Here is a 27,817-nt window from a genome sequence, read left to right on the forward strand (position 1 = left end):
TATTTTAAATATCCTACTAAATTTTTATCCCACAATTTTTGTCAACCCAATTTTTTTACCCAGTGTCAATATTGTCTAATGTAATGCTTTCCTCCGAGAAAGCCTGGTGACGCGAGGTTAGGGCTCTGATGACAGCGCGAAGGTGAGAACATGCCTCCCAGCGCCCACTACTACTACTACTGTTAAAAATAAGGTTAGGGTTTGGCACCGTTTTACTGAGGTTACATATAGGAACATGTTTAGGGTTAGGTATCGTTATACAGTTAATGTTAGATTTAGTTAAACTTTATTGAGGTTACGTTTAGGAATACCAGGTGAATATTGCCGGATTTGCCCCGGGGGTGACTGTGTGAGTGTTTTGGTATCCCCAGCACTCAGTGTGCGTATTGAAGCAATAAGCCACACGAGGCAAGTGGTTACCTGGTATTTTATAACGGCTGAGAGGCGTGGTGAGACACGAGGCGAACACTGTGGAAAGAAATAACACACCTGGGTTTTATATAAACTGATTCAAGGTGTGGGTTATTAAAGCAATAAGCCACAAGAGGCGAGTGGTTACCGGGGTAGTATACACCGGCTGAGAGGCGTTGGGAAACACAAGGCGACACAATATGGCAACATGAAAATCATAGACATGTACCAATTAAAACTGTTCTATTTCACTAATAATACACAATAAGGTCTGCTCTGCAAAAAAGTAGTTCCCGGCCAGGCAGCAGAAACGACACAGGTGCAGATAATCGGTGCAATGTGGAACACTGTGGAAAGAAATAACGCACCTGGGTTTGACATAAACTGATTCAAGGTGTGGGTTATAGTCTCATATACCACAGCAACCAGCCAATCAGAATCAAGGAATGGAACTAGCCGTTTTAGAAAGAGTTATAGTCTGGTATATCACAGCAATTAAAACCAGCCAATCAGAATCAAGGAATGGAACTAGCCATTTTAGAATAGCTTTTGTTGAACTAGTACACAATGACAAAATCTAGTCGCTGCCTGTGTGAGCCTTAAAGACTGTGGAAGCAGCAGCAGAGGCAAGTTGTGACTCGCTCAGCCTCTGAAATGCATTAAGGTGAACTGGAGTGAGATGGCTTGCAGGTGTGTGTGTGTGTGTGTGTGTGTGTGTGTGTGTGTGTGTGTGTGTGTGTGTGTGTGTGTGTGTGTGTGTGTGTGTGTGTGTGTGTGCGTATGCGTGTGTGTGTGTGTGTGCGTGTGCCTGCCTGCCTGCATGTTTGTGTGCGTACCAGTGTTAATCGTGACAGCAAATTTGGATTTTGCTAAAATATGTATTTAGTTTTTGTCATATTTTAGTCATCTGAAAATATCTTCTAAATATCATGGACTACAGTTAAAATACAAAATGTAGTCGACAGAATTGACACTGGTGCGTGCATGTGTGCGTTGTCTGCAATTATGTGCATGTCAGCACATACATGTAGGTATCCGTGCTATGCATGGTGTGCCTATTCCATACAGTATGTGTGTGACGCGTGTGTATGTAATGTATGCACAAAGAAGAAAAGAATTGTGGAAATAGCAGCTCACACCGCTTTTCTATAGGAGGCGGCAGTGGCTCAGGGGGTAGAGCGGCCACTTGGTGAACCGGACGGGTTCCCAGTTCGATCCCAGGCTCCGCCAGAGTTCGTGTCGAAGTGTCCTTGAGCAAGACGCCAAACTCCTATAACTGCTCCCATTGAGCAGGTCGGTGCCTTGCATGGTTTCCTCCGCCATCTGTGTTTGAATGTGTGTGTAGTGTGTGAATGGGTGAATGTAATGCACAATCTCTGTAAAGCGCCTTGGATAAACGTACTTACTTATGCCTTTATCGCTCCTTTTCATGGAGCATAGGCCGTTGATTACAGTCCGCCAGACAGGGACGTTTTTAGCTATAGGCGAGCTAGGCGGCCGCCTAGAGCACCATCCTAGAGGGGGCACAGAGGGGGCGCCGAAATGGAGGGAGTGGACCCAAACCGGCCCCAAACCGACTAAAATCACACCAAAACCCGCAAAAATCGTGCGTGAGCGCGCTTCGTGCGCTCGTGAGTGGAGAGAGGCGCATTCGAGAGAGCTCGCATAGAGCGCTGATTAGACGCGCTACGGCCCTGCCGCCAGAGTCCTCTATCCTGGGCCTTCTTTTCCAGTTCTTTCCATGTCAGTCCACACTGCTTGATGTCAGTCTCAAGGTCCCTGCCTTGGATAAAGGCGCTATATAAATGCACCATTTACCATTTACTCCCCCCCCCCCCCTCTCTCTATTTGGCTCTCTCTCTCTCTTTGAGTGCTGGTCTGGACAGGGGGGTCGGTGGATATAGGAGGGATATAGAGTGGGGGGTCATATTTGCCCATGGGAGGCAGACTGGTGGTGTAGGTGTTATAGTGGTGGGTTGTCCCAGGGGGACAGGGGACCATCTGTTGGTAAAGTGACACCTCCAGTGGGACAGTGGGGACACACATCTAGCATGGAGGAGGGAGTGGAGGTCAGAGAGCAGTGGCGTCAGCTCAGCAAAAGGTATGGCAACATGACCTGGTGTCTTGCACGCGCGCCTTCCAAGACACCAGTCATGTGTTACCTTAGCAACAGGCATGATGCATTTATTTTAAAGGGACTACACCATGAATTTCACATTTTTCTTTTTTCTTTTTTTCCCTTTTTGTCGTCCCAGTGTCTCTTCCATCCCCCAAAAACCCAATTCATTAACTCTAAGCCTTGCCTTTCATTTCAGTGATTTTCTGAATGGGCGTGTCTGAACGGTACTCTTTTTAAATCTTCCCACAGCCTAGGTAGGCAGTGGGCTCATTTCCTATCGGGAGAAGGGGCGGTACTTTTTGGGAGGCTATATTCTATTGAGACTGTATATATATTGATTGATTGATTGAAGACTTTATTAGAAGTTTGCATAGGAAAAGGTACAGTTTCATGACGGTACAGTTCACTGGTACAAGGTCTACTAAAAGGAGATCCATGAAAAGACTAAGCTTATTTCCACTGGAAACCATTTAAGTATCTCATATAACATTGAATATGAGGTGGAACCATGAGGTAAAGGGTGCTAAAATTGGAACCTGCATAAAACCGTATTATGGACCAATATTTAGATAAAATATATATTTTGAAAAGCATGGTGTGGCCCCTTTAAGAAGTACATTTAATTTTATTTTTTTGTGTGTATTTTTGTATGGCAGCCATACCTTGCCATACCCAACTGACGCCTCTGTCAGAGAGTGAAGGAGAGCGCGACAGACAGACAGACAGACAGACAGACAGACAGACACAACTAGATATGGATTGGAGGAGCCTCAAAGAGCGAAGCCATTAGCGGTCATCGATTAAATAAATAGCAATAAGCCCCCCCATTGTCGCCTTTCAGTTCATTCAAACCTCGACCGCATCGTGGTAAACAGGACCCCCCTGTTTGTGCTTCACAATGTGGGCATTTAGCAGGCACTCTTAATCCAGAGCGATTAAAGAATATGGAGCTGGCCAATACCTCTACATCTGACATCACGAACTCCAGATATGGATATAGCTCCATACATTGATTTTGATTGCGACCGTAGGTCGCAGTTAACTATGAAAACCGGCACATCTTGTCCGCGTATCCGCGTATCTCTATAGGTCACGCCTGACACTGTGGTTCCCCTGACACATCACTGTGACATCACAGGTTTATGAGTTTGTCGCTTTGACATCACGCTCTGGCTTCACTGTGATGGCACACTAAGAGAATCCTTTTTATGCCCATAATGGAGTTCTCTGATGTCATCAATATTAAGCCCATATCTAACAGGACTTCATATGGGCATGCCCATATATGGAGGCCACATCGGCCACATGGGCCACATACCACACTAACAGAATCCATATATGGCCAAGACAGCCCATATCTGTGTGGCTGGTTCTACAGACAGGTATCTCCATGTATGGGCATAAAAGGGTATGATGTCAGATGTCATAGTCATAGACATCATAGGACTTTCACATAACAAATAACAGAGTCTGAGTAGTTGGGCTCTACACAGCATATCTCCATACAGTATATGGATCTCCATATATGGGTACCAGGGGTCTCCATATATGGGTAACTGGTCCGATATACATCACTGGCCAGATGGCCAAGAATTGGCACGACCTAGTTCACATGTCGCCCTAAGACGTCTTACTAGAATGGATATATAAGTCAATGGGGGAAATTAATTCACTGATAATTTAATATCAATTAAACTATACAACATGTCGATTTGACATGGTCCAAGTGTTTGGCGCAACAACTGTGGAAGGACTAGCGTGCCAAACTTTTGATCACTCTTGAATAATGTCGGACAATACTATTACTATTTGTGTCTTGCCTTAATTGTTAGGGCAACCACAATAAATAAGCAAGGACAACACAAGGTAACTCATCAAATGCATAGAAATATCTAGGATCTAGGATCATATGTTAACTAAGAATCATCAGTCTATCAGTAGCATATCCAAAAAATCTATAATCTGTACATTGAAACTGTACACACTAGTATAGGATACCAGGTCAACAATGACCTGCCATCTGTCTGTATAACATGCTTACATTTTAGCCTTTGGGCCCAGAAACCCAAACATTTGAACAGCTTATATAAGCCCATAACGCGTCGCTGCCTCGTCACGCTGTGGGTTTATATGTTCGGTTTGTGGCAGTTGGGCCGAATTTATGTCCCGGTCCGTCCACTGCTAAATTGCAAATTACATTATTTCTAGGGCTGGGATGCGATTAAAAATATTAATCTAATTAATTACAGGCTTTGTAATTAATTAATCGCAATTAATCACATTTTAATCGCATATTAATATTTGACCCGAGTAAAACACATTTTGTTGTATGAGTGAATCAACGAGTGAGTTTTTTAAATCTAAATTTCGCATCCACTGGGCCAAGCAAAGCGCTCCGATCGGCTACTTCTCCCTTTGCGTTTGTTGTCTCTTCTTGGTTGGTGCATCGCTATGATCGGTATGCCTGAAACTGAAGGTTCCGTTGTTCAAAAACTAAGTGTGATTAAAATGCGTTAATTTTTTTAATCAGATTTAATCCGTTAAAGTCCCAGCCCTAATTATTACTCATTTTGCATGGGTACCCCCTGGAATCGCCTCAAGGACCCCTAGTTTGGGCCCCCGGGCCCCGCTTTGAGAACCACAGCTTCTACTGGATGGACCACAAAGCTATGTGTGTTATTATTTCCAAAGTGCTGTAGGCCTATTGATATTACAATATAGGCCAATTACAGGCCATTTTTATGTCATTCAATGTTATATCAGTTAAAAAAAAAAGGATCTCAAAGCAAATAAGCCTGGTGCTTTCCTGAGCGTGTCCTTTTGGTTGACCTTGTAGGCTACCAGTGAACTGTACTGTCATGAAACTGTACCTCTTCCTATGCAAACCTCTAATAAATGATCTAATAAATTATTCAATCAATCAATCAATCAATCAATCAATCAATCAATCAATCAATCAATCAATCAATCAATACAAATCAACTATTATTCTCAACCCTCATAATGTGAGAAAGAAAGCCTGGTAGGCGAGGTTATATGATGATAGACCATATTATGGTCTATCATCATATAACCTCGCCTACCGCTATCTGCATGGTTTATTTCACCGGTATAGTGGAGAATGTGATTCATTCGCGCGCGTGCGCGCAAACACACACACACACACACACACACACACACACACACACACACACACACACACACACACACACACACACTTTCGTGCATACGCGCACGCACGCACACCCCGCACGCAGAGAGAGAGAGGAGGGGGGCGGCGTTGCCTCCCTCTCTCTCTCTCTCTCTCTCTCTCTCTCTCTCTGACAACAAACGCACTCTTCAGCCTCGGGTCCCACACGCGCGCTCTCCACCATGTAGGAAGCGCTCCATATTACACATAGCGCTCTCTCTCATCTCTTTCATCTAAATAAAACAAACAGCAGGTATCCAGCCTTCAGAGAAAGTGATCTATTATTAGGTGGCAGGTTTTACATTTAAAACATCCAGATGGGTTTATAATAGTAATAATCTGTATTAGAGAGAGAGCGATCGGGGGAGAGAATTGAATGTGATCTTGTGGGATCGCCCGGCCGGCGTGTTTCGCATCGCTACTATGGACGATCGCTGCTATTCCCCCGAATGCGAACGGATGGAAGCGTGGCTGGACGATCACTCGGAGTTCGCCCACTCCTACTTCATCAGGAAGGCTACCAGGTAACGAGAGAGACACAGACACAGAGAGAGGGAGAGAGAGGGGAGAGAGGAGGGAGATCGGGTTTATGGTGACAGATTTATCCCGTGTTTACTCAAAACGCTGGATATTGCCTCTATAGGACTGCGTTGGGGACGTTTTTAAAGCCCAATAGTTGTCGTAAACTCGGGCTGTGTTTTGGTTTGTACTGTATCTCATTCTCTTTCGGTTCGTCCCTTGTTGGCTGGTGGGTGGGTGGTCACTTTGACAGGTGGCGTTTATTTGCACCTGGGATTGTGCGTGTGTCGTTTTGGGGGGTACCCCCTAGCCGACCCCCCCAATTAACTCTTTATTATCGTGTTCAAATGGGTACGGGTACGGGTCCATTTGGTTCCATTTTGATGCGATTAAGAGTTACAGACCCTGCTCCAATAGGTCCATTTACCCCCCCAATGAACCGATAGCTGTGTACCCCTCACTTTGAAGAGCCACTGTTATAACCCTCTCCACTCCAGTGCGCTTTTTACGCATAGCAAGTACAGAGTCATACCAGCCAGTGCTTCTCAAACTTTTTCATGTCAAGGACCACTAAATGATTGTGTAATTTGGCCACGGACCTAGCCTGCTTCCAGACCAGTGACCCCGCCCACTCTCAGAGTGGACTGAGTCTGAAATCAGGCTACCACGGACCCCCACCTGAAAAGGAGTTGTTGACACTTGGGAAAAGGATCCCCGGCCCCATACAAGATTTGTGGTGTGAAAAATTACAAAAATGTAAAATTTTCAAAGAATGTCAAGATCTTTTGAAAATAGCTGATGTATCTAGAACCCTATAGGGGTCCTGGGACCCCAATATCCAAATTTGAGAACCCCTGGCCCTTGCATTATACTACTGGCCACCTAGTGTACAAATGGAACGGGTCCATTTGGTTCATTTGTAGCCTACACTCTCAGTTACAAACACATATTGGTCCAGTTGGTTCCTAACTATCCATAATTTATCTGGGAACCCCTGGAATCCACTCAAGGACCGCTGGGGGTCCCCGGACCCCACTTTGAGAACCAGTGGAGGATACCTCTGATGCGCTCCAATACATAGCCGTGACTTTGGTTGTGTACGTATTTGAGGTGTTATAGTATGTGTTTGCTTTACTATCGAGGTGCACGATCACTCAACTCTGTGTGCACTTCTCAACAGGGCCACTATATAATCATTAACTTTTATTGTCACCCGTTGATTCAGTTCAAATGGAATTAGGTCCCTGCTTGCTTTGCTTCTCCTTACAGTATGTAGTGGCTTACCGGTATATGCTGGCGTTTTTGTTTTCTCCCTCCAAACTGACTGAACATGTTGTTGTCTGGCACGTGCACACATAGACATCAAAGGGGGCTTGAGACCCTGACCTTTCATCCGTCTGTAAAAAGTGCCCTCTCCAGACCATGAATTCAGTTTTTAACTATGGTGAAAGAAATTGATAATGCTTGGTTCAGTGTGGTATCACGCACTGAAAATAGCCGACCTCCAAGCTCACAATGCGTCGCAGTGCGACGCGTTGTGAGCTTGGAGGTCTGCTATTTTAAATATTTTCACCAAAAGGCCCTTATAGAGATTTCAGCCCCTGCCTCTCTAACATTCTCTGCACGTCCCTGGTGGTTGTTGTTGTTGTAATGAAGCCTAGAATGTCAATAAACTCTTCATAACCTTCTCAGTACAGTCGGTACCAACATATCTGTCACAGGAGAAATAAAGGCAATAGAAGAATTTGGAATACTTTATTAGCAGTTTGCAGAATAGTACAGTGACACGATTAGACACCATGATATATGCCTAAAAAAGCACAACACAACACACAGAATCCACAATATTTAATCAAAGTCTGCCAATAGTAATACATAGTAAAACATGTCTGTTTTGGTACTATCTGGGAGCCCATTAAACATGGGGTGCCATGATCCCTCGACCCCCCCAAAACATGATGATCAGGTATTATGATTATACTAGGAGGAAGATGTTTTCCAAAAGTGCACAGAAAGTGTTAAAATTATGTTTGTATGTGGCCACACCCACCAGTTCATTAAGTATGCCTGGTTGTCATGGTGGGTGGTGACCCAGCTGAAGTTAGCCACACCCACAGTGTTGGGTGAATGGTAAAAGGGGAGGGTAAGATTTTATGATGTCATTTTTTATGTGTTATTCGATCGTGCCTTTTGACTCAGAGGCTTACAGCTTTCAGGAAGTAACCAAAAATACACAGGGAAGACAAATGTACACATTATAACCACACATGGGGGTCTATTATTAGAGTAATGTTAACTCCATAGACATACAAAACAGAAAAAGTACAAAACTATGGCTCCTTTGTCTTTGCCTCTGGGGGCACCAGCTCCTTTTTTTGTGTAGAAACAGGAACACGGTTTGGCTCCTCCCCTTTCTTAGTCCACTTCCTGCCGGGCGCTTCTGTGTTTAGGCCTATTCCTACTAACGATAACTCTGCATGTTTATGGCAGTGGTGCTGATGCATTCTGCCCTTAGCTTAATCCGTCTTGATGGAATAGTTTTTGTGTGCATGACACAGTGAGATGTAAACACTAGTAAGACGCCTCAGGGCGACAAGCAACCTCGCCCTAAACGTGCAACAGTGACGTGGACATCAGGGATCTCCATATATGGGCATAAAAGGGATTTGTTCCCCCTGGCATCACAGGGATCTCTCTAACAGGGCATCATTAATATTGATGACATTAGGGAACTCCATATCCGGGCATAAAAGGGATTCTGTTTATGTGACATCACAGTGACGTCAGAGCGTGATGTCAGAGTGTTAAACCCATTCTGTTAGAGTGGTTCCCCTGACATCACAGTGATGTCAGAGCATGATGTCAGAGCGGCAAACCCATAGACCGCAAAAATGTGTACACAAATACAAGTCCAGACGGACATGGACGAGCTGTGACATTTCTCATAGTAAACTGCGACCTTCGGTCGTAAATAAAAAAATATCTGAGATATAAAAACATACATTTATTGCCCCTACTCCCTAACAAACTCTCTCGTGCTGTTATCTCAAAATAAACCAAAAATAAAAACGTCACCATAAAGCCTCAACATTTATGTCCTGTCAACTTAGAGTGGAATTATAATGATGCAATGCACGTTCCTTCCCATGACCGAATGACTGTTTCAGATGCTGAAAAATCCTAGCATTCCTCAGCCTCACAATGCCTGTAATTTGTGCTCGGTTGCATGACGGCGCGGCACACGCCGGAAATAGCCGACCTACAAGGCCACAACGCGCTGCGGAGGCCTTGTAGATCGGCTATTTCCAACAAAGTACAAACACTGGCTTTCAAGTGGCCATATCTGGGCATTGAATCAGGTTGGCATCTTGTCCGACACGCACATTATTGTTTCGTTTAGTATGGTTTAGTATGTGAACGGTCACAGCTTGTCCGTATCTCTGTCTATAATGCCTGACACTGTTGTTGTTCCCCTGACACATCACTGTGACATCACAGGTGATATTACAGGTGACATCACTAACAGAATCCCTTTTATACCCATATATGGAGTTCCCTGATGGAGTTCCCTGATGTCATCAATATTAAGCCCATATCTAATAGGATATGCCCATATATGGAGGCCACATCGGCCACATAGAATCCATATATGGCCAAGACAGATGGCCAAGACAGCCCTTATCTGTGTGGCTGGTTCTACAGACAGTCTTCAAAATCCCTCTTCTAAATCAGTGGTTCTCAAACCTTTTGATTGATTGATTGATTGTTCATGAGTTCATTAGCAGTTTGCAGTTAGCAGTTTGCAATAGAAAAAAGTGTAGTTTCATCACAGCACAAATCACTGGTACGAAATCACTACTAAAAGGAGTTCCTAGAAAGCCTTATTTACACAGGAACCACTTTATGTATCTCATATAACATTGAAAGACAGACGGATAGAACATAGTACTTTATCTACATACAAACAACTTTACATTCATGTCAAGGACACCCCAAAATCACACGTATTCGGCCATGGACCCCCATCTCAAAATGTATCATTCCAAGGACCCCCCCCAGAAGCAAATATTTGAGTTACAAATGCTGTGGCCTTGTAGATCGGCCATTTCCTACAAAGTACGATGACTGGCTTTCAAGCGGCCATATCTGGGCATTGAATCAGGCTGGCATCTTGTCCCACGCACACACATATTATTACTTTAACCAGTATTTTATGCTTTAACTATTAAAACATAGCAGATCTGTAGTTGATCTGACGTGTTTGGCCACGGACCCCCATCTCAAAATATGTTGTTCCAAGGACCTCCCCCCCCCCCGTTGTCGGGTGGAAACCTTGTATGTCCAAAACCGTTTGTTTGTATTTATGATTTAAAAAATGATTTGTGCGAGGCGTTGTGTGCTTGTAGATCTGCTGTTTTCACTACTTTTGTGCGACGGCCTTGTATGATGCAAGCAGGGCTTTACTTTGCAAAAAAAAAAAAAGTACAAATGTGAAACTTGGAGATTTCTCTGTCGGTTTCTCCCCGACAGTGAGGAAATGCTGTGGCCTTGTAGATCGGCCATTTCCTACAAAGTACCAGCAGTGGCTTTCAAGTGGCCATATCTGGGCATTGAATCAGGCTGGCATCTTGTCCCACACCACACTGCCCCGCTATGCAGGCAGGGCATGAATGTATTCCAGTCAAGCACCACTTATCCACTTTGATCCCCTTTAAGACTACCACGGCAACTTAACTAAGTTGCCTTAATGGCAAGACAATCGTCTCTCTATCTCTTAAGCCGCTTAGACCGGGTAGGCATTATCGCATATTATTATTTTATGCTTTAACTATTGAAAAATAGCAGATATACAAGCTCACAGCTTGTAGATCTGCTATTTTTGAAAAATCGTGACATTTGAATTTTGACCCCGATTCTATAAGTGTCTTCTTTTTGAAAAACACACGTTTCTATGTCAGTGGTTCTCAAACTCTTTCATGTCAAGGACCCCTAGAATTATATGTATTTGGCCGCCGACTCCCGTCTCAAAGTATTTTGTATCAGGGACCCCCCAGAAGCAAATATTTGAGTTACAAATGTTCACTTTAAAAAATTGATATTCAAAGATTTGTACAAATATAGCAGATCTACAAGCTTGCAGCGCTGCACCGGTGCCGCGCTGTGAGCTTGTATATCTGCTTCAATAGTTAAAGCATTCAATAATTTCAACCCTAAATGGATTAACTGAAGTTTCCGTAAAAAGCTTGGAGGCACATTAGTCGAGGTGGCGGTGACATTGTTTTCCTCTTGCGTCGCTGCGTGTTTCCGTTCGAACGCGTTGCACGCTACCCCGACGAAAACGAAACAAAACAGTGGTCTTCTTCGAGCTATTTTTGATTGAATACTTTATTAGACAGAAATGCAAACAACACCAGGACCCAAAAAAGCCTTTGCATTCTTGATTCCATTGGGGTCATACTGTATGTATGCATTTAATTTTCATGTCAAGGACCCCACATTACTTAGTATTTGCCCGCAAACCCTCAGTCTATTTGCCCGCAAAGCCTCAATCTGAAGAGAGTCCTCAGACCCCCCCCCCCCCCCGGATTGATAAGAGCCACTGATAAAACAGCAAAATGAAAACAAAGCCAGAGTCCTTGTGATTCCCTGGCTTCAGGAGGATAGAGATGTGTGTTTGCATACATCAGCAGCCTCTGTGGTTGTGTGTCCTGGTCTGAGGGGCATCTCTCTCTCTCTCTCTCTCTCTCTCTCTCTCTCTCTCTCTCTCTCTCTCTCTCTCTCTCTCTCTCTCTCTCTCTCTCTCTCTCTCTCTCTCTCTCTCTCTCTCTCTCTCCAGGGGTGTCACACCACATTCTGGGACAAGGATTCACTTGCAGGCCCCCCATGAATGTTCTTCATAGGGGGAGGGGTTTTAACCCATTTAGACTCAGTGGGAACGCATTATTACGCATTATTTTGTGCTTTAACTATTGAAAAATAGCAGATCTACAAGCTTGCAGCGCTGCACTAAAAATAGCAGATCTACAAGCTCACAGTGCGGCACCAAGTGCTGCGCTGCAAGCTTGTAGATCTGCTATTTTATCTCATCTCAAAATATTTAGTTCCAGGGACCCCCCAGAAGCAAAATTTGAGTTACAAATGTTCGCTTAAAAAAATACATATATTCAAAGATTTGCACACATTTTCACGACTTTGTGCCGCGCTGCGAGCTTGTAGATCTGCTATTTTTCAATAGCTAAATATTTAAGGCCCTCTCCACCTTGGGCCTTGTGACGCCCCTGTTTCTCTCTCTCTCCCTCTCTCCCTCTCTGAGAGGTTATGGATTGGGAGCCACACCTCCGCTGATACATTAGGGCTTAGCGGCCTCTTTGGGGAGATGCTCCATGTACGCCGTGATCTCAGTCAGGACTAAGAGGCCTACAGTATGTCCCAGTTATTACATACTAATCGCCCGATCGCAATTATCGGAGATAATCGCAATAATTCTTTTGCATAAACGTCATAATCGTTTTCCGCGTTGAATTGTTTCCATATTATTTTCGAGCTTTTTCAAAAATAGTGGAAAATAGACGATTTACAAGCTCAAAACTGTTTTTTACGGCCATAGCAGTGATTTACAAACAGCAATTTGATATGCATTAGACCACAGACCCCCATTTCGTGGCTATTCTTTTCCCTCTGGGACCCTATAGTTTACATTGTAAAATGTGTGTTAATTTAACTGTGAAAGTGTACAATTTGAACCAAATGGACCCGTAAGGGTGAAATGGGTCAAATGTAAGGGTCCATTTGGTTCCATTTGAACACTCTTACAGTTATAAAGCCATAAGCATCCATTTGGTTTCTATCTATCAAATTATTATTTTGCTGGGGATTCAATTCATTTGCATAATTGGTCGTCTCTAATGCCCATGATAAAAAACAATGTTGGTCAGGTTTTTAATTTATTTTTCATGAATGCAAGAACAATGGCTTTCACCATATCATGCTGACTTTCCAGGTACAGAAAACCTAAAGTTTAGCTCAGGATTCCCCCATCGGTGACGTCACTGGTAGGTCGGGTTTCTGAACTGTCCACGGCCGTCCTCTGAGACACAGAGTGGATAACAAACATAGGGAGCATTAGGGAGGACCAATTATACGAAGATAGGTTGAAAATGGCTGAAGTCGTCCTTTAAGAACACGTGTGCGCGCGCGCGCACGCACCCACGCACGCACGCACGCACGCACGCAGGGCCGAGCCAAAGGTAGAGCGAACGGTGCGGTCGCTCAGGGCCCCGCCCCTGCAAGGGCCCCGCGCTAGGCTTGGTTAATTGATTTTTTTGTTTTCATATTAAATCTTCACACAAACACCGCAATCTGAAGGACGGAGACAGAGCCTGTCAACCGATTGGCTGTGATATCTCCCTGACAACCAGCAACAACCAGTGAAACGCTGACTGTCCCTTCGGGCTATGGGATTTAATGTATCTAGTCTTGAGACACGTACCGGGATCAACTCGATTCAGCGTTCCCTTCCCTTCCGTTACTTATGAGAGAGTTGAGAGAGAGAGAGAGAGAGAGATAGAGAGAGAGAGAGAGAGAGAGAGGCCAGGGTAATGTTCTACAAAGTTATGAGGAATCCCCTCATCTAACTCATCTGACGATCTTGTCAGTGTCTGATTGATAGCCAGGGCCGGATTTATAATAGGGCTTGATGTGGGGGCACCAGGGGGGCACCAGAGGATCAACTGTAAACAAAAGATATTCAAATGAGCTAAGCTAAGTTAAGCTAACGTTGCTGTCTGTAATGACTGGATACACTTAAGGGTTTTGAAGAAACATTAGTGGTTAAATAACTGGTGCACTATTGTGTTGGAGTGCCTCCGTGCAAGACTTTAGAGGTTTGCATAGGAAAAGGTTCATGACAGTACAGTTCACTGGTACAAGGACAACTAAAAGGAGATCCGAGTAAGCTTTTCGGCTTATTTGCACAGGAAACCTTTATGTATCTCATATAACAACTGAGACCACACTATTAATTCATTATGCTAATGTATGGACGTCTCTGTTGTTTCATACACCATCTTCGGGCATATGCTACACTATTGTTATTTATCATTTGAGCTTGACTGTGATACATGTGGCTACATGATTGATTGATGTTTTTGTGGGATAGAGAAGCCAGGGCTTGTAGTTACTGGACTGTCGAAATTGTAGCTACAGTACCTGATACTGTATGCTGATGGAGAAGGGGGAAAAAATCAAACCAAGTTTAAAGTGAGCGGTGGTGTGTCTGTGTGTGTGTGTGTGTGTGTCCTCATAATGACTTTATCCGTTGTGGACAATAAAAGCAGCAGAATAAACATGCTACTGTCTTACCGTTTTAGAGGTAGAGTAGCTGCATAATTCCATTGCATTTATAGATGCACAGCCACTGAAAATCGTGTGCGCACACATACACGCAAACAATCACACCCGTGCTGCGCGGGGGGGGGGGCCTCGCACAGGACTTCGCACAGGGCCCCGCATTTGTCCGGCACAGCCCTGCGCACGCACGCACGCACGCACGCACGCACGCACGCACGCACGCACGCACGCACGCACGCACGCACACACACACACACACACACACACACACACACACACACACACACACACACACACACACACACACACACACACACACACACACACACACACTAAGAGCACTCATACTTTGCCAGGTAGGATGGCATTTCCACTGGCACACACAGGTCTGGCTGCAGTGCTCTCCTGCTGGCCAGTGTGGAGCAGTGTTTTGGAGGCTGGCTCTGGGCCTAATCTATCCCAACCGTGGCTGATTTCATGGCTGCTGACTTTTACTGTGTGTGCAGCCAGCGAGGGCCGGGCAAATTAATCGAAAACATATCGTCGACAACAACACAGATGCTTAACCAGTAACCGTCTTAATTGAATGATCGCGAAGCAGTCGATGTTCAACATTCAGTGGTTTTTCTGTAATCTGCTGTTTATGGAATATAGGCTCAGAAAAGTGGATTCATTTGCCTCTGGATGTACGCATCATCATCCAGGGGAGGATGTGGTTGTAGGTGAGGGTGAACAACTGAACTGGTAAATGGTAAATTGTGCATTGGAACGTTACAAACACAGTGGAAAGTAACATCAAAGGTGATACACCCTACATACTGTATACAGTATATTTTTAAGCGTGGCCTACATCTGGCCCAGATCTGGCCTACATCTTGGCACAACCTGCTCAAAGTTTGTTGTACGCCCAGGGTCCCATTGGCCAAGCGCGCTGTGATTGTCTTGCAGGGCGCTTGATGAAATTAACTGAGATGGGGATCGGCAGTAAAATACATATAATACTGGGGGTCCTTGACACAAAAATGTTGGGCCACTGATATAGCACGACACGTTTTTGTCAGAAAACTGTTAGGATTTAGAAGACATTTCGCAGAATCGGCCTCGGAGCCTTTTCATTAACAAACCATTCAATAATCATGATCGCGGCAAAGGTTGGAGATAACCGTGATATTGGTTTGAAGTCATATCGCTCTCTCCTAGGGCTGTCACGATTATGACATTTTACATGGCGATTAATTGTCACTCAAATAATTGCGATTAACGATTTAATTGTGTTTTTGTCGTTGACAATTACGTTTATGTTTGGCTTAGAGGCTTTGACGTTGCACATGGCCGATATGACACATAACCTAAATATACAAAGAAATTACTGAATTTGACAACTTTATACTTAAAAAAGAATTGATAGTGGAAATATTTCCACAATTCTTTACCTAAAAAAACATATTTGAAAATGTTTCAACATTGAAACGATTATGACGATTATGAAAAATAATCGTGATTATGTCAAATAATCGCGATTAGACAATTATGTAATAATTGTGACAGCCCTACTCTCTCCTCCTGGCCCCGTACGGCGCTGTGTTTTTGGGGGCTGGCTCGTGGCCTGATCTGTCCTGAAAGCGTGGCTAATTTCACGGCGGGTGACTTTTAGTGCCTGCAGGCCTGGCTGGGAGGCCTGCTGCTGCTGCTCAGGTGAACGGAGTCCTTTGACTGTCGGAAAAGAAAGAAAAACACATCGGATTCGGGACATGAACTCACTAAACCTGCTCATTGATTGGCCGCCGTGTTTTAGTGCTCAGCGTGCTTGAATCCGGAGATGTGGTTGCGTGTGTGTGTGTGTGTGTGTGTGTGTGTGTGTGTGTGTGTGTGTGCGCGCGCGTGCGTGTGCATGTCGACTTGTATTACTTTGCAAGAGTTCCCAAGCCATCAGACTTATGAACTCTAAAGCCCCTTTTCGACTGCAGCTTTAGCACCACACCACACCACACCACACCACACCACACCACACCACATACAAATATCTACATGTTCCATTACACAAAAGTACCCCTATCGGTAAGAAACAAATTGACCCTTTTAACTGTGATTATATTAATACAATATAAATTTGTATTACAACTATCCTAAATTATAATACACTATAATGCAACTGTTATTATAACACACTATAAGGTATTAATGTATTACTATGAACATTATAATACACTAATAGATTATAACACAATAGAATCTATTATCATGTATTACCACTATATCCTGGTGGTCTAAATGAAAAGTCAGTGAGTGATCAGTCATGAAGTGTTTGGCCCTGTTTGGCCTAGCTCAGACCTACTCTAGATTGGATACTTTTTAGTACCACGTTTAGTACCACTTTCACACCACTCTACCCAGGTCCTTGTAGTGGAAAACGTGGCAGAAGTGGGCGGTGTGGTGTTGGGCCAGTGGAAAAAGGGGCTTTATAATAAGAAAGTGAAATAGTCCCCTGCGATATCCCCTAACCTCTCTCCTATGCTGCTGAGGATTCCTGTCTTGCAATATTTGTGGTTGTGGTTGTTTTATGGCAGATGTTTACCATGTTTTAGGCTTACAACTGGGAAAAGATTCAGGTTGGGGTCATTATGAGCATGCTCTGGCTCTGAGAGGTCTTGGTTTACGTGTTAGGGTTGGAGCAAGGGTCATCAACATGTCCGCATACGGAATGTGACCGTGGCAAGATTGTCCGTGGCAAATTCTAGATTCTCTATTTTACACACCATTGTAATGTTCTTAGAGACCCAGTTACTGAATATCAAGTCTCCAGGCTTTCTTCAGAATATTTACAGCACTTATACACTATCGCCTGTTAGGAGCCCACTAGTACTAGTGGTTCTCAATTCCTTTATAAGGACCTCCATAAGGGTCCATTTGGTTCCATTTGTACACTGTCACATACCGTACCTGTTATGGTCATTCAGAGCTATCTCTTTATGTGTTTCTGGTATTATTGTTGTCCACTCGTCTGTGGCCAAAAGATAACCTCGAAAATAAAGAATAATGTTTGGCTTCAGGGCCTCAGGGTTTGAAAACATAATAATTCATATGATGCTTTCATAAAATCTGCATCCTAAAATGTTGGACATCCTCACAAGTATGCTGTAGTGCGTAGCAGTTCATGTGCGATACTGTTATGCTGCAGCAGTGTTTATTTGTCACCATATTTTGTGTGTGTGTGTGTGTTTGCGTGCGTGCATGCGTGCGTGTGTATTGACTGGACAGTGTGTCGGCTGATTGGAGAGAGCACCCGTAATTGCGTTAAGGTTGTTATTCGCACACAAACGGCGCCCCCTCTCCAGTTGACACCCACACACACGTTTAATTTGTTCCAGCAAATAATCACATTTGCGGTGGCCACGGAACATGCAGCCGCACAACGCACCCACTCACACTCTCAAAATGTCATTCTCCCACTTTCTACTGTACATTCTGCGCACATATTCTCGCTTTTGTCGGACAGAACCCTCTTATCTCTATAATCCATCTTTTTTGTCACGATATTATTTGGTCATTTTTGGCCTTTATTCATAGGTTACAGCAGGGTGTCTCAGTGGCCTTGTAGTTAGAGTGTCCGCCCTGAGACTGGGAGGCCTTCCTGCTTGGCACTCAGCATCAAGGGTTGGATTGGGGGACGGGGTAGCGTCATGTCCAGGGGTTGTCCTTGTACGTCAAGCTGCCTCACACTACAGAAACAGGAGATAGGCTCCTGCCCTATGGGCCTCATGGCTCGGCAAGGCTTACTGGGAAGAACTCATTGTTCCGCAGGTCACAGCGTCGGCAGGTTAGCTACTCACCAGCGTCAGCAGGTTAGCTACTCACCAGCGTCGGCAGGTTAGCTACTCACCAGCGTCAGCAGGTTAGCTACTCACCAGCGTCAGCAGGTTAGCTACTCACCAGCATCGGCAGGTTAGTTACTGAAGTTAGGGTTAGGGTTAATGTTAGGTCGCCGGAATACCGCCCCTTCTGCATTTTGACGCAGACTCTGCTTGCTTGCTTACTTACTTACTTTCAGTAGAGACAGACAGGAAATAGGGGGAGAGAGAGAGAGATGGGGAGACGAGAGACATGAGCAAAGATCATCTGGGACGGGAGTCAAACCCATGATGCGCAGTCAGGCTACTCTTTAGCCTAGGTGCCTGAACTGTTCAATCACGGCCCAGGCCTATTCCAACTTTTTTTTTCATGTTTTAAAAAGTAGTAGTAGCAGACTTTGGCTGTTTTTGAATTTGAATCCAGAAAGGTATTGGACATACGAGGTTTTCACTCGATAGAGACGATATGCAAAATATGCACTATCACTTGTTGAATTCCCATGACCTCCTAGCAGTGCATATAGCATCTAATCTTAAGCACGTACATACTGTATATACAGCTAACCGTTACCGTTAAACCGATAAGAAATTGGTTACCGGTAAGCACTAACGGTCAATTTTGACCGATAAAAAAGAAAAGAAAAAGGAAATCAACCCATGTGTCACACCAAAAGCCCCGTACACCAATATCTACGCAACATCAAGTCATCAACCATGCAACTACGCGCTGTGGTCACATATTTCTGGGACACCAATGTCTGTGTAACAGCATTCACGCAACTGCGAGTCGTACACGCTGACTTATTCAACAAATGCTCCGTCGTCGATTGGATTTTACAAAACAGACCCTGTCACATTGAATCCCGTTTAAGAAGAGCTTAAAACACAACTTTCTAATGTTAGGTCTACATGTTGATGACGTGAGGAACGCTAAAGTCGTCTTGGTTACAGAGTAGGATATGCTAAAATAACAAAGCTGAGCTCAGACTCGCAAATTCAATGATCGCTGCATCAGCACACACAAAACACGGGCGAGAGAGAAGAAAATTAATGAAATGGACATCACGTTTAGCCGATTCAACCATTCCAAAAGTTATACGATTGAAAGTTATTGTTCTACATACGAGCATCTCGCTGCGGCTGTTTAGTTAGGCGATAGCCAGGGAGTGCACAGAATGTTAGAGAGGCATGGGCTGAATGGCCTTTTGGTGGACAATTCTGTTGATAAAAGTTAAGGGCTCCAGCCCCCTTTGCTGTATGTGCGCACGTGCCTGGCGAAAGCGCATCACATTACAGACTGATCATTTCAATGCCACCGTTTCTTTGCAAAAACACATTTCTTTTAGAAAACATTTGTATTCTTGTTTCTCCTAGTTTTATTGTTTGTAATCTGTAAATATGGCACTTTATTATGGGGAAAAACGGGTGTGTTTTCCTTTTTTAAATCGCTAAAATAGCGCATTTTTGAACACATTTCCTTAACGCATTTTTGAAGACATTTCCTTAACGGTTAACGGTTAATTAACTGATAAGGCCTTTCGGTTATCGGTTAAGAAAAAATCTCCATTTGGCCATCCCTAGTATATACAGTGCAGTATTACATAAGTCTTTAACCACTCATAACACTATAGATGTTTTTGCCTGTATGCAACAGCTGGCTACCATGGTCAGATGACCTTTGCACATGAAGGTAGAAACATTGTCTAATTAAAGCCTGAACATAATATCCTCACTTAAGCTGCTCTGTCTTTGATATGTTTTTTTCCCCAGCTTCCTCAGACCTCAGCCAAATAACAGTTGTTAAAACGGCGTCAGAGATGCTTTGAAAAGACGTTGATGTTTTGATCATCATTTCACTGGAAACAACAGCATGTCCCTCATTCGCAAATTGGTGTTAGGGGAGTTTCTCTCTGGAACTGAGTCAGTGGGTCCCTAGACATGACAAATCACAGAGGTGCTCGTCCACCATAGTGGCACAAATGGCGCAATGACCGAATCAATATGGCCGCTATCTGCTATTTTTCAATAGCTAAAGCATAACATAATGGTTAAGGCGGTTCAAGTCTTGACGCGACACAGACGTCTTAAAGGTCTTAACCCGTGTGTTTTCTATCTGTGTGCCGACAGGGAGATGGTGAACGCCTGGTTCGCTGAGCGCGTCCACACCGTCCAGCCTTCCTCCTCCGCGCCCAGAGAAGCCCACCAGCACCACCACCACCAGCCCTCCGCCCAGCCTCCCTCCTCCTCCTCTTCCTCCTCTTCCCCCTCGGACCCCTTCTCCTCCTCCTCTCCGGCGGCGGTGTCCTCCGGCGGCGCTCCCTCCTTCACAGCCACCATCACCTTCCTCCCCTCCTCGTCGGCGCTCGCCCTGCACGGCGACGGGCGCTCGCCGTCGCCCGCCAGCCCCGCCCCCGGGACCCCCACGCGCAAGATCTCCGCCTCGGAGTTCGACCGGCCCCTCAGGTACGTGCTCCCGGTCACGATTAGGATATTTTACATGACGATTAATTGTCACTCAATTGATTAACGATTGGCTTTAAGGCTTTGAAGTTGCATATGGTAGATATGACACATAACCTAAATATACAAAGAAATTATACTTATAAAAGAACATTGACAATGGAAATAGCCGATCTACACACTCACAACGTGTCGCATCGTGTTGCATTGTGAGCTTGTAGATCGGCTATTTCCAAAAAAAAATTAAAATGTAAAAAAATATTTGAACATTTTCAACATGGAAACGATTATGATAGTGTAAAAAAACATCACAAGGATGCAGCTGGGACGTATCATCAGTGATGTAGCCTGGGGTCGACGGGTGTTTCGGGTCTCGCAACATCATACACCCTCGCCCAGGTGACCCAGCCGGGGTTGATCAAGTCCCGACTTACGTCCCAGTAGCTATCCACGATCAGTCCTATTAGGGAAAGACAGGGTCACTCAATGTGCAGCACCGGAACTACTCTGCCAGGATTGGGGAGCCATTCTGGCGCGTGGAAGAACTAGGCTCTATGGGTTGACTCCTGGCCGGGCTCCTCCTACGTCTTACCAGGTCCTCTCCTGCTCTCACCAGGTTCAGAACCTGTGCGTTGCACCAGACCCCAATCCAAACATTCCATTCAGCTGCTGCAGTTGAATGGCCCTCCTAAAGGCCTCACCGTGATGATTAAGCCAAAATAATTGCGATCACGTCAAATAATTGCAATCATGTTAAATAATTGTGATTATATCAAATAATTGCGATTAGACGATAATAATAATGTAATAATTGTGACTGTTACTGATGCCCTCCCTGCCTGGTAAACAAAGCTCTCTCCCTGTGTCCATCTCCTCTCCAGGCCCATCGTGGTCAAGGACGCCGAGGGCTCGCTGACCTTCGTGAGCGACTCCGACCTCCGTGAGCCGCCGGCGCCGCCCCCCCACCACCTGCGCGGCGGCGCCCAGACCGCCGCCATGGGCGAGGGCATGGGGGGTTTTGGGGATGTCGGCGGAGGAGGCCCGGGGGGCGGGGGTGGCAGAGGGGGCAGCTGGGAGGGGGGCATCAGCGAGGGGGACCGCTGCACCCGGCTGCTGGAGCTGGTGCGGGACGTCTCCAGCCACCTGGACGTCACCTCGCTCTGCCACCGCATCTTCCTGCACATCAACGAGATGATCGCCGCCGACCGATACTCGCTCTTCCTGGTAAGGCGGTGCAATGCACGCTGGGATGGGTGGGAAATAATCATAATGATCATGATTTTATTATTACTATTACTAGAAGCGCACCTGGCCAACTCGGGAACGATGTAAATAGGAAATCAATGCCCCACCCTTTAATGCAAACCCCATTATACCTGTTGTCATAGGACCTGTTTTTACCATCTGTTTGCCTGTGTCTATTTATGCCCATATATGGAGATATCATGCCCATATATGGAGATATCTGTCTGTCTGCGTCCATTTTATGCCCATATATGGAGATTTCTGCCCTTCGGGCAGCCAATTGTCTAGTCGGGGACCAGCCTACTCGGGAACGATGTAAATAGGAATGAATTCCCCACACTTTAACGCAAACCCCATTTATCTGTTTGACTGTGTCCATTTATGCCCATATATGGAGATATATTTCTGTCTGCGTCCATTTTATGCCATATATGGATATATCTGTATCTGCACATTGGGTGGGGTCGAGGCCGGGCACTGCACTCCCTGCAATTTGAAGCCGGTGGGAAGAACGGTTCTCGAGATATGCGGATTACATATATACATACACACACACTCAGAGATTTTTTGTTTGACTCATGTGGCGTACGTGATGTCAGAGCCTTTTATGAAGTGATGTCACAATGAGTCAGCGATTGCGCCGATTTCCTCCGGAACAGCCTGATGTCAACAATCAGCTCCGCATAAGGAGATTCCGAACGTTTTCTGCCGGTTCTGGAAAACCGCACATCGGGTCGGGTCGAGGCCCGGCACTGCACTCCGCGCCGCGGCAGGGAACGTGCGTGCCGAATCTGAAGCCGGTGGGACGAACGGTTCTCAGCAACCGTCAGCAACCACACTCGCAATTTCCAATTGCATCTTTCTAGTTGTGGGCTCGCCTGTTGTGGGTTCGTCTGAAAGGCGAGAACACTATGTTATCTTTATTATTTATTTACCAAGTTCCGCCACGACAGTACAAAGGCAGGGCAGGGCCCTTAGCCAATGAGGTGCAATTGAGGTGCGGAAAATCTGGGAGTGGTGTTAGCTGGAGTATTGGTTGAGCTTCACATGACAGTTACCACGCTGCAGAATATAGTCACAAGCGAGCCCACACTGTTTCGTAGGAACAGTATTTCTTGTTATTATTATTGTTTACCATGGGTAGGCCACCCTTCAGAGCCCATATACGGTGCCTATATGATATCTCCATATATGGTGTTTTGCTTTAGCTAACCATAGTAATGCACCATATGGAGAAATGCCAGCACCATATAAGGGGAAATGTACGCATCATCGATGATGATGTCACGATGATGATGTCACGATGAGTCAGGTCTTAGCTGGTATATAAACTGAGAGTCGCTGAGGTGTTTCATAACACACCAGGCTGTTGAACGCTAGAGGAAGTCAAGAAGAAACTCCAAGAGAAGCTCCAAGATGGATCCAGTCTACTTCATAATCAGACGCCAGAGGACCAATATCTTCGCGGACGCCAAGGAGTCGGCCATCGTGTACGATCTGAAGCGCACCGTGGAAGGCATCCTGAAGAGGGCGCCAGAGGAGCAGCGGCTTTACAAGAAGGACGGACGGACGGTGCTGGAGGACAGCCTGACGCTGAAGGAATGTGGCTTCACAGGCAAGACAGCGGCACCCGAGGAGCCCGCGGAGCTCGCCTTGGCCCTGATGCGCGACGACGGGAGCTTCGAGCAGGTGCAGATCCAGCCTTTCTCCGCTCCGGCCCGCCGCGAACCACTGAAGAAGACGTCTTCATAGGCCAGCCAGGGGTTCTCAAAAGTGGCGTCCAGGGACCCTGGTGGCATCACATCGATCTCCATCACATCGATCTCCATATATGGCAATAAAAGGGATTTGGTTCCACTGACATCACAGGGATCCCCATATCTCCATATATGGGTTAAAAGGGATTTGTTTCCCCTGACATCACAGGGATCTCCGTATCTCCATATATGGGCATACAAGGGATTTGTTTTGCCTGGCATCACCGGGATCTCCATATATGGCAATACAAGGGATTTGGTTTGGATTTGGAGTTTGATGTCAGATAATGTCATATGGAGATAACCTACGCATCACACAAAGTCTGACCTCACCAGCCCATACTTGGGCATGGACGACTTATATCTCCATATACGGAGATGGCCATATATGGAGATACGATGACATCACAGAGTCCACAGCTGATGATGTGGCGTGATGTCATACAATAAACAAACAAGCCCTATATACTGATGCGGAGATATGAGCAGGGCAAAGGTGTGACGTGTGACGTGTGACCGACCGACGGACGGACGGCCGGTGGAGGTTTTCATAGTAAACTGCTCCCTGACGTTCGCAATTATTGTTTTCAAATGATATTTTTGGGGGGCTTAATTTATAGATTAAAGATATTTTAATATCTCCATATCCATATCTCTACATATGGGCATAAAAGGGATTTGGTTCCCCTGGCGTCAAAGTGATCTCCATATCTCCATATATGGGCATAAAGGGATTTGGTTCCCCTGGCATCACAGGGATCTCCATATCTCCATATATGGGCATAAAGGGATTTGGTTCCCCTGGCATCACAGGGATATCCATATATGGGCATAAAGGGATTTGGTTCCTCTGACATCACAGGGATATCCATAATGGCAATAAAGGGAATTTGGTTCCCCTGACATCACAGGGATCGCTGTATCTCCATATATGTCAATACAAGTGATGTGGTTCCCCTGACATCACAGTGATGTCAGAGTTTGATGTCAGAGGTTCAAATCCCGGCTCCTCCTGTCCACATGTCGAAGTGTCCTTGGGCAAGACACTTGCCTCCAATGAGTTGGTGGGCGCTAGCCTGCCACCATTGGTGTGTGAATGTGGGAAGTGAGGACGCTGGCGTCGGATGTTCGCCGCTTCACTTCCCAATGTATGAATGAATGGACCATTGTGAAGTGCTTTGAGCACTTGGAAAAGCACTATAAAAAATGCAATCCAGTATTATTAGATCAGGAAACAGGGAAAGAGAGATGGGGAGAGACACAGTACAGATCGTTGGGAACGACACTACCTTTATTAAATCCCATTAAACCATTAAGATTTGAGGCAGATTCTGCAAAAGGTCTTCTAAAATCAGTCGTTCTCAAACTTTTCCTTGATATTTCAAAAAAAATGTTCTAAAATAGCAGACAAGCACGCAGCTTAGTTATGACATTTCACAAATATTTATTTCATTGTGTGTCGGCTCAAAACACAGACATGCACACACATAAGTGCTATAGACATGGGTGGGAGGGGATTCTCTGAGCCTTAATTTGACAGGTACAGAGGGAGAGAGACCGGAAAACATGGAGGGAGAGCCTATAGGGGAGTGACCTTTTTCGAAAGCGTTCAGCCGTATCTTGAAGGCGTTTGCCCCGTGTCGGCCAGCCCTGACACGAAGAAGGTGTTGTTAAATGTACTGTACCTTGTTTCTCTTTCAATATTTTTCATAGATTTTTGACAGCGTTATACGCAGGCCTGGAATTTGGTCATTTTAGGGACAAGGCCACTTGGCCTTTGGTTTTGTCAATTTTTTGAGGGCACAAAGGCCAAATGCCAGGGCAGGAAGGCCATCAAATAAAACAAGATTTTAGTCCATTGAAATAATTAATTGAATGTAAGGGTTGTGGATGATTTAAATTTGAATATGAACATATTGACAAGAGACAGAGGAGAAAGTGGTACAGTCAGCTGGGGCATTAAGGCCACTGTGGCCTCAGGGCATGCCCTTTTTTGAGGGGCGCAAGGCCAAACTGAGGGGCAACGACAGCCATGGCCTTCATGGCCTCCCTGAAATTCCTGCCCTGGTTATACGTGCACGTTACAATGAGACACACTTAAAGGAGTAGTTCAACGGGAACTCACAACCCAAGACTTGAATTCATGGAGATTCTGTCACTTTCCTACCCCCGAAGGTCGCCGACTCGGGTCGCCGACTTGCAAAATTTGGCACTTTTAGACTGATTTGCACGAAATTACCATTTTCTCCCCTTAACGCCCCCGACTTGTGGCAGTGTTATTGTTTGTAGGCTACAGGCGTAGCTGGCAAAGGAGGAGAGATGGCGTCACTGTGCAGAATCTTTGTTCCCAAGTTGCTATACTCCACTAAACCTTTTAACAGCGTGAAAACCATGCACTGTTGGCCGGTACCGAAACCCAATTTTCGATCATGTGTTTCAGTGGCGAGCTGGTAGCGTTCGGAAACGCGCTTTGTGTGTGTGTGTGCGTGTGTGTGCACGCGCTGAACCGTATTCTTCGATTTTGAAATGGTGTACTGTAGATCAGTGGTTCTCAACCTGTGGATTGGGACCCCTGTGGGGGGGTCCCCAAATTATTCTGGGGGGGTCCCCAGATGATTATGTGCAACATTGTTTTCTCACTCAACAGTAAACAAACCAACATAAAGTTTAAGTGTATAGAGGGTATCTGCACATTTCTAAAGTGACAATTTAAGGACTTTTCAATACCTCTAAAATGACAAATTAAACATCGGCCAAATTGACAAATATTATTGGCAGAACTTGTGAAAATAGCTGATCTATATGCTCACAATGCCTCGCAACGTGAGGCGTTGTGAGCATGTAGATCTGCTATTTTCACAATAGAACTGTGTTATACAAAATGTAATGCCTCAACTCTTGCTCGTGCTCGTCAGGGTGGGGGGGGGGTCCCCTGTTGAAATATGATTATTTTGGGGGTCGTGGTCAGAAAAGGTTGAGAACCACTGCTGTAGACCAGTGGTTCTCAAAATGCAAAGAAAAAAGAAAGAAAAAGCAAATCTACAAGCTTGCATGGATTATATGACATGCCCAGAAAAGGGAACGGCTAATTTTAAACATTCTACACTCGTCGTGCCTCTCATGTCTTCCCCCGAACGACTGTTAAAATATATGTGGCTTTAGGGTTATTTTATGTGAGCTCACTTTAATTTGACCCCGTGGAGCACTTAACAAGGAATTCTCCCTCACGGCGAAGGCAGAGCCAAACATAAAAAGCCCTCTCGAGGCCTGTGTGGGACACGGATTAAAACCTATTCAGAACGGGTACACGTTATTGTGTATCATTATTTTATGCTTTAACTATTGAAAAATAGCAGATATACAAGCTCGCGCTGCGAGCTTGTAGATCTGCTATTTTTGAAAAAAAAAACGTGAAAAGTAGAATTTTGACCCGATTCTATAAGTGTCTTTTGAATCCTTCTAAGATTTTTTGAAAAACCTATGTTTCTGTGTCAGCAATCTGGCTATAGCCATCGTCAAAGAAAAGGTCCTTTTCACTTAAATGGAGCTCAGTTAGTCTGTTCTTGAGAGACTACTATGTCAGTGGTTCTCAAACCTTTTCATGTGAAGGACCCCCAAAATGATATTTATTTGGCCACGGACCTGCATCTCAAAATATTCAGTTCCAGGGACCACTCAGAAGCAAAATTTGAGTTACAAACGTTCGCTTTGGAAATACATACGTACATTCAAAGCACACATTTTCATGACTTTTTCAAAAAATAGCAGATCTACAAGCTCGCAGCGCGGCACTCGGTGCCGCGCTGTGAGCTTGTATATCTGCTATTTTTCCCTGGTTGAAGCATTCAATAATCCTAGGCCTAAATGGGTTAAGTATAACCTCCTTGTTTGAATTACTTCAGAGTATTATTACCAGTCA

At 45.0% G+C, this 27,817-nt stretch overlaps 1 protein-coding gene across 1 annotated transcript in view; it reads left to right on the forward strand.

The window, feature by feature from the left end:
* Window positions 1-6,143: 6,143 nt before the first annotated feature.
* pde5ab (phosphodiesterase 5A, cGMP-specific, b) overlaps window positions 6,144-27,817 on the forward strand; it is a gene marked incomplete at both ends in the record, with an annotated part of 127,398 nt that continues 105,724 nt past the window's right edge. Inside the window, 3 exons of the mRNA XM_080742229.1 lie at window positions 6,144-6,244; window positions 20,564-20,899; window positions 21,778-22,120. Coding sequence (XP_080598355.1) covers window positions 6,144-6,244; window positions 20,564-20,899; window positions 21,778-22,120 — 780 coding nt within the window. The remainder of the gene's footprint in view (window positions 6,245-20,563; window positions 20,900-21,777; window positions 22,121-27,817) is intronic.

The sequence above is a fragment of the Nannobrachium achirus genome (genome assembly GCF_963921795.1).
Source record: "Nannobrachium achirus genome assembly, chromosome: 14".
Classification (NCBI taxonomy): domain Eukaryota; kingdom Metazoa; phylum Chordata; class Actinopteri; order Myctophiformes; family Myctophidae; genus Nannobrachium; species Nannobrachium achirus.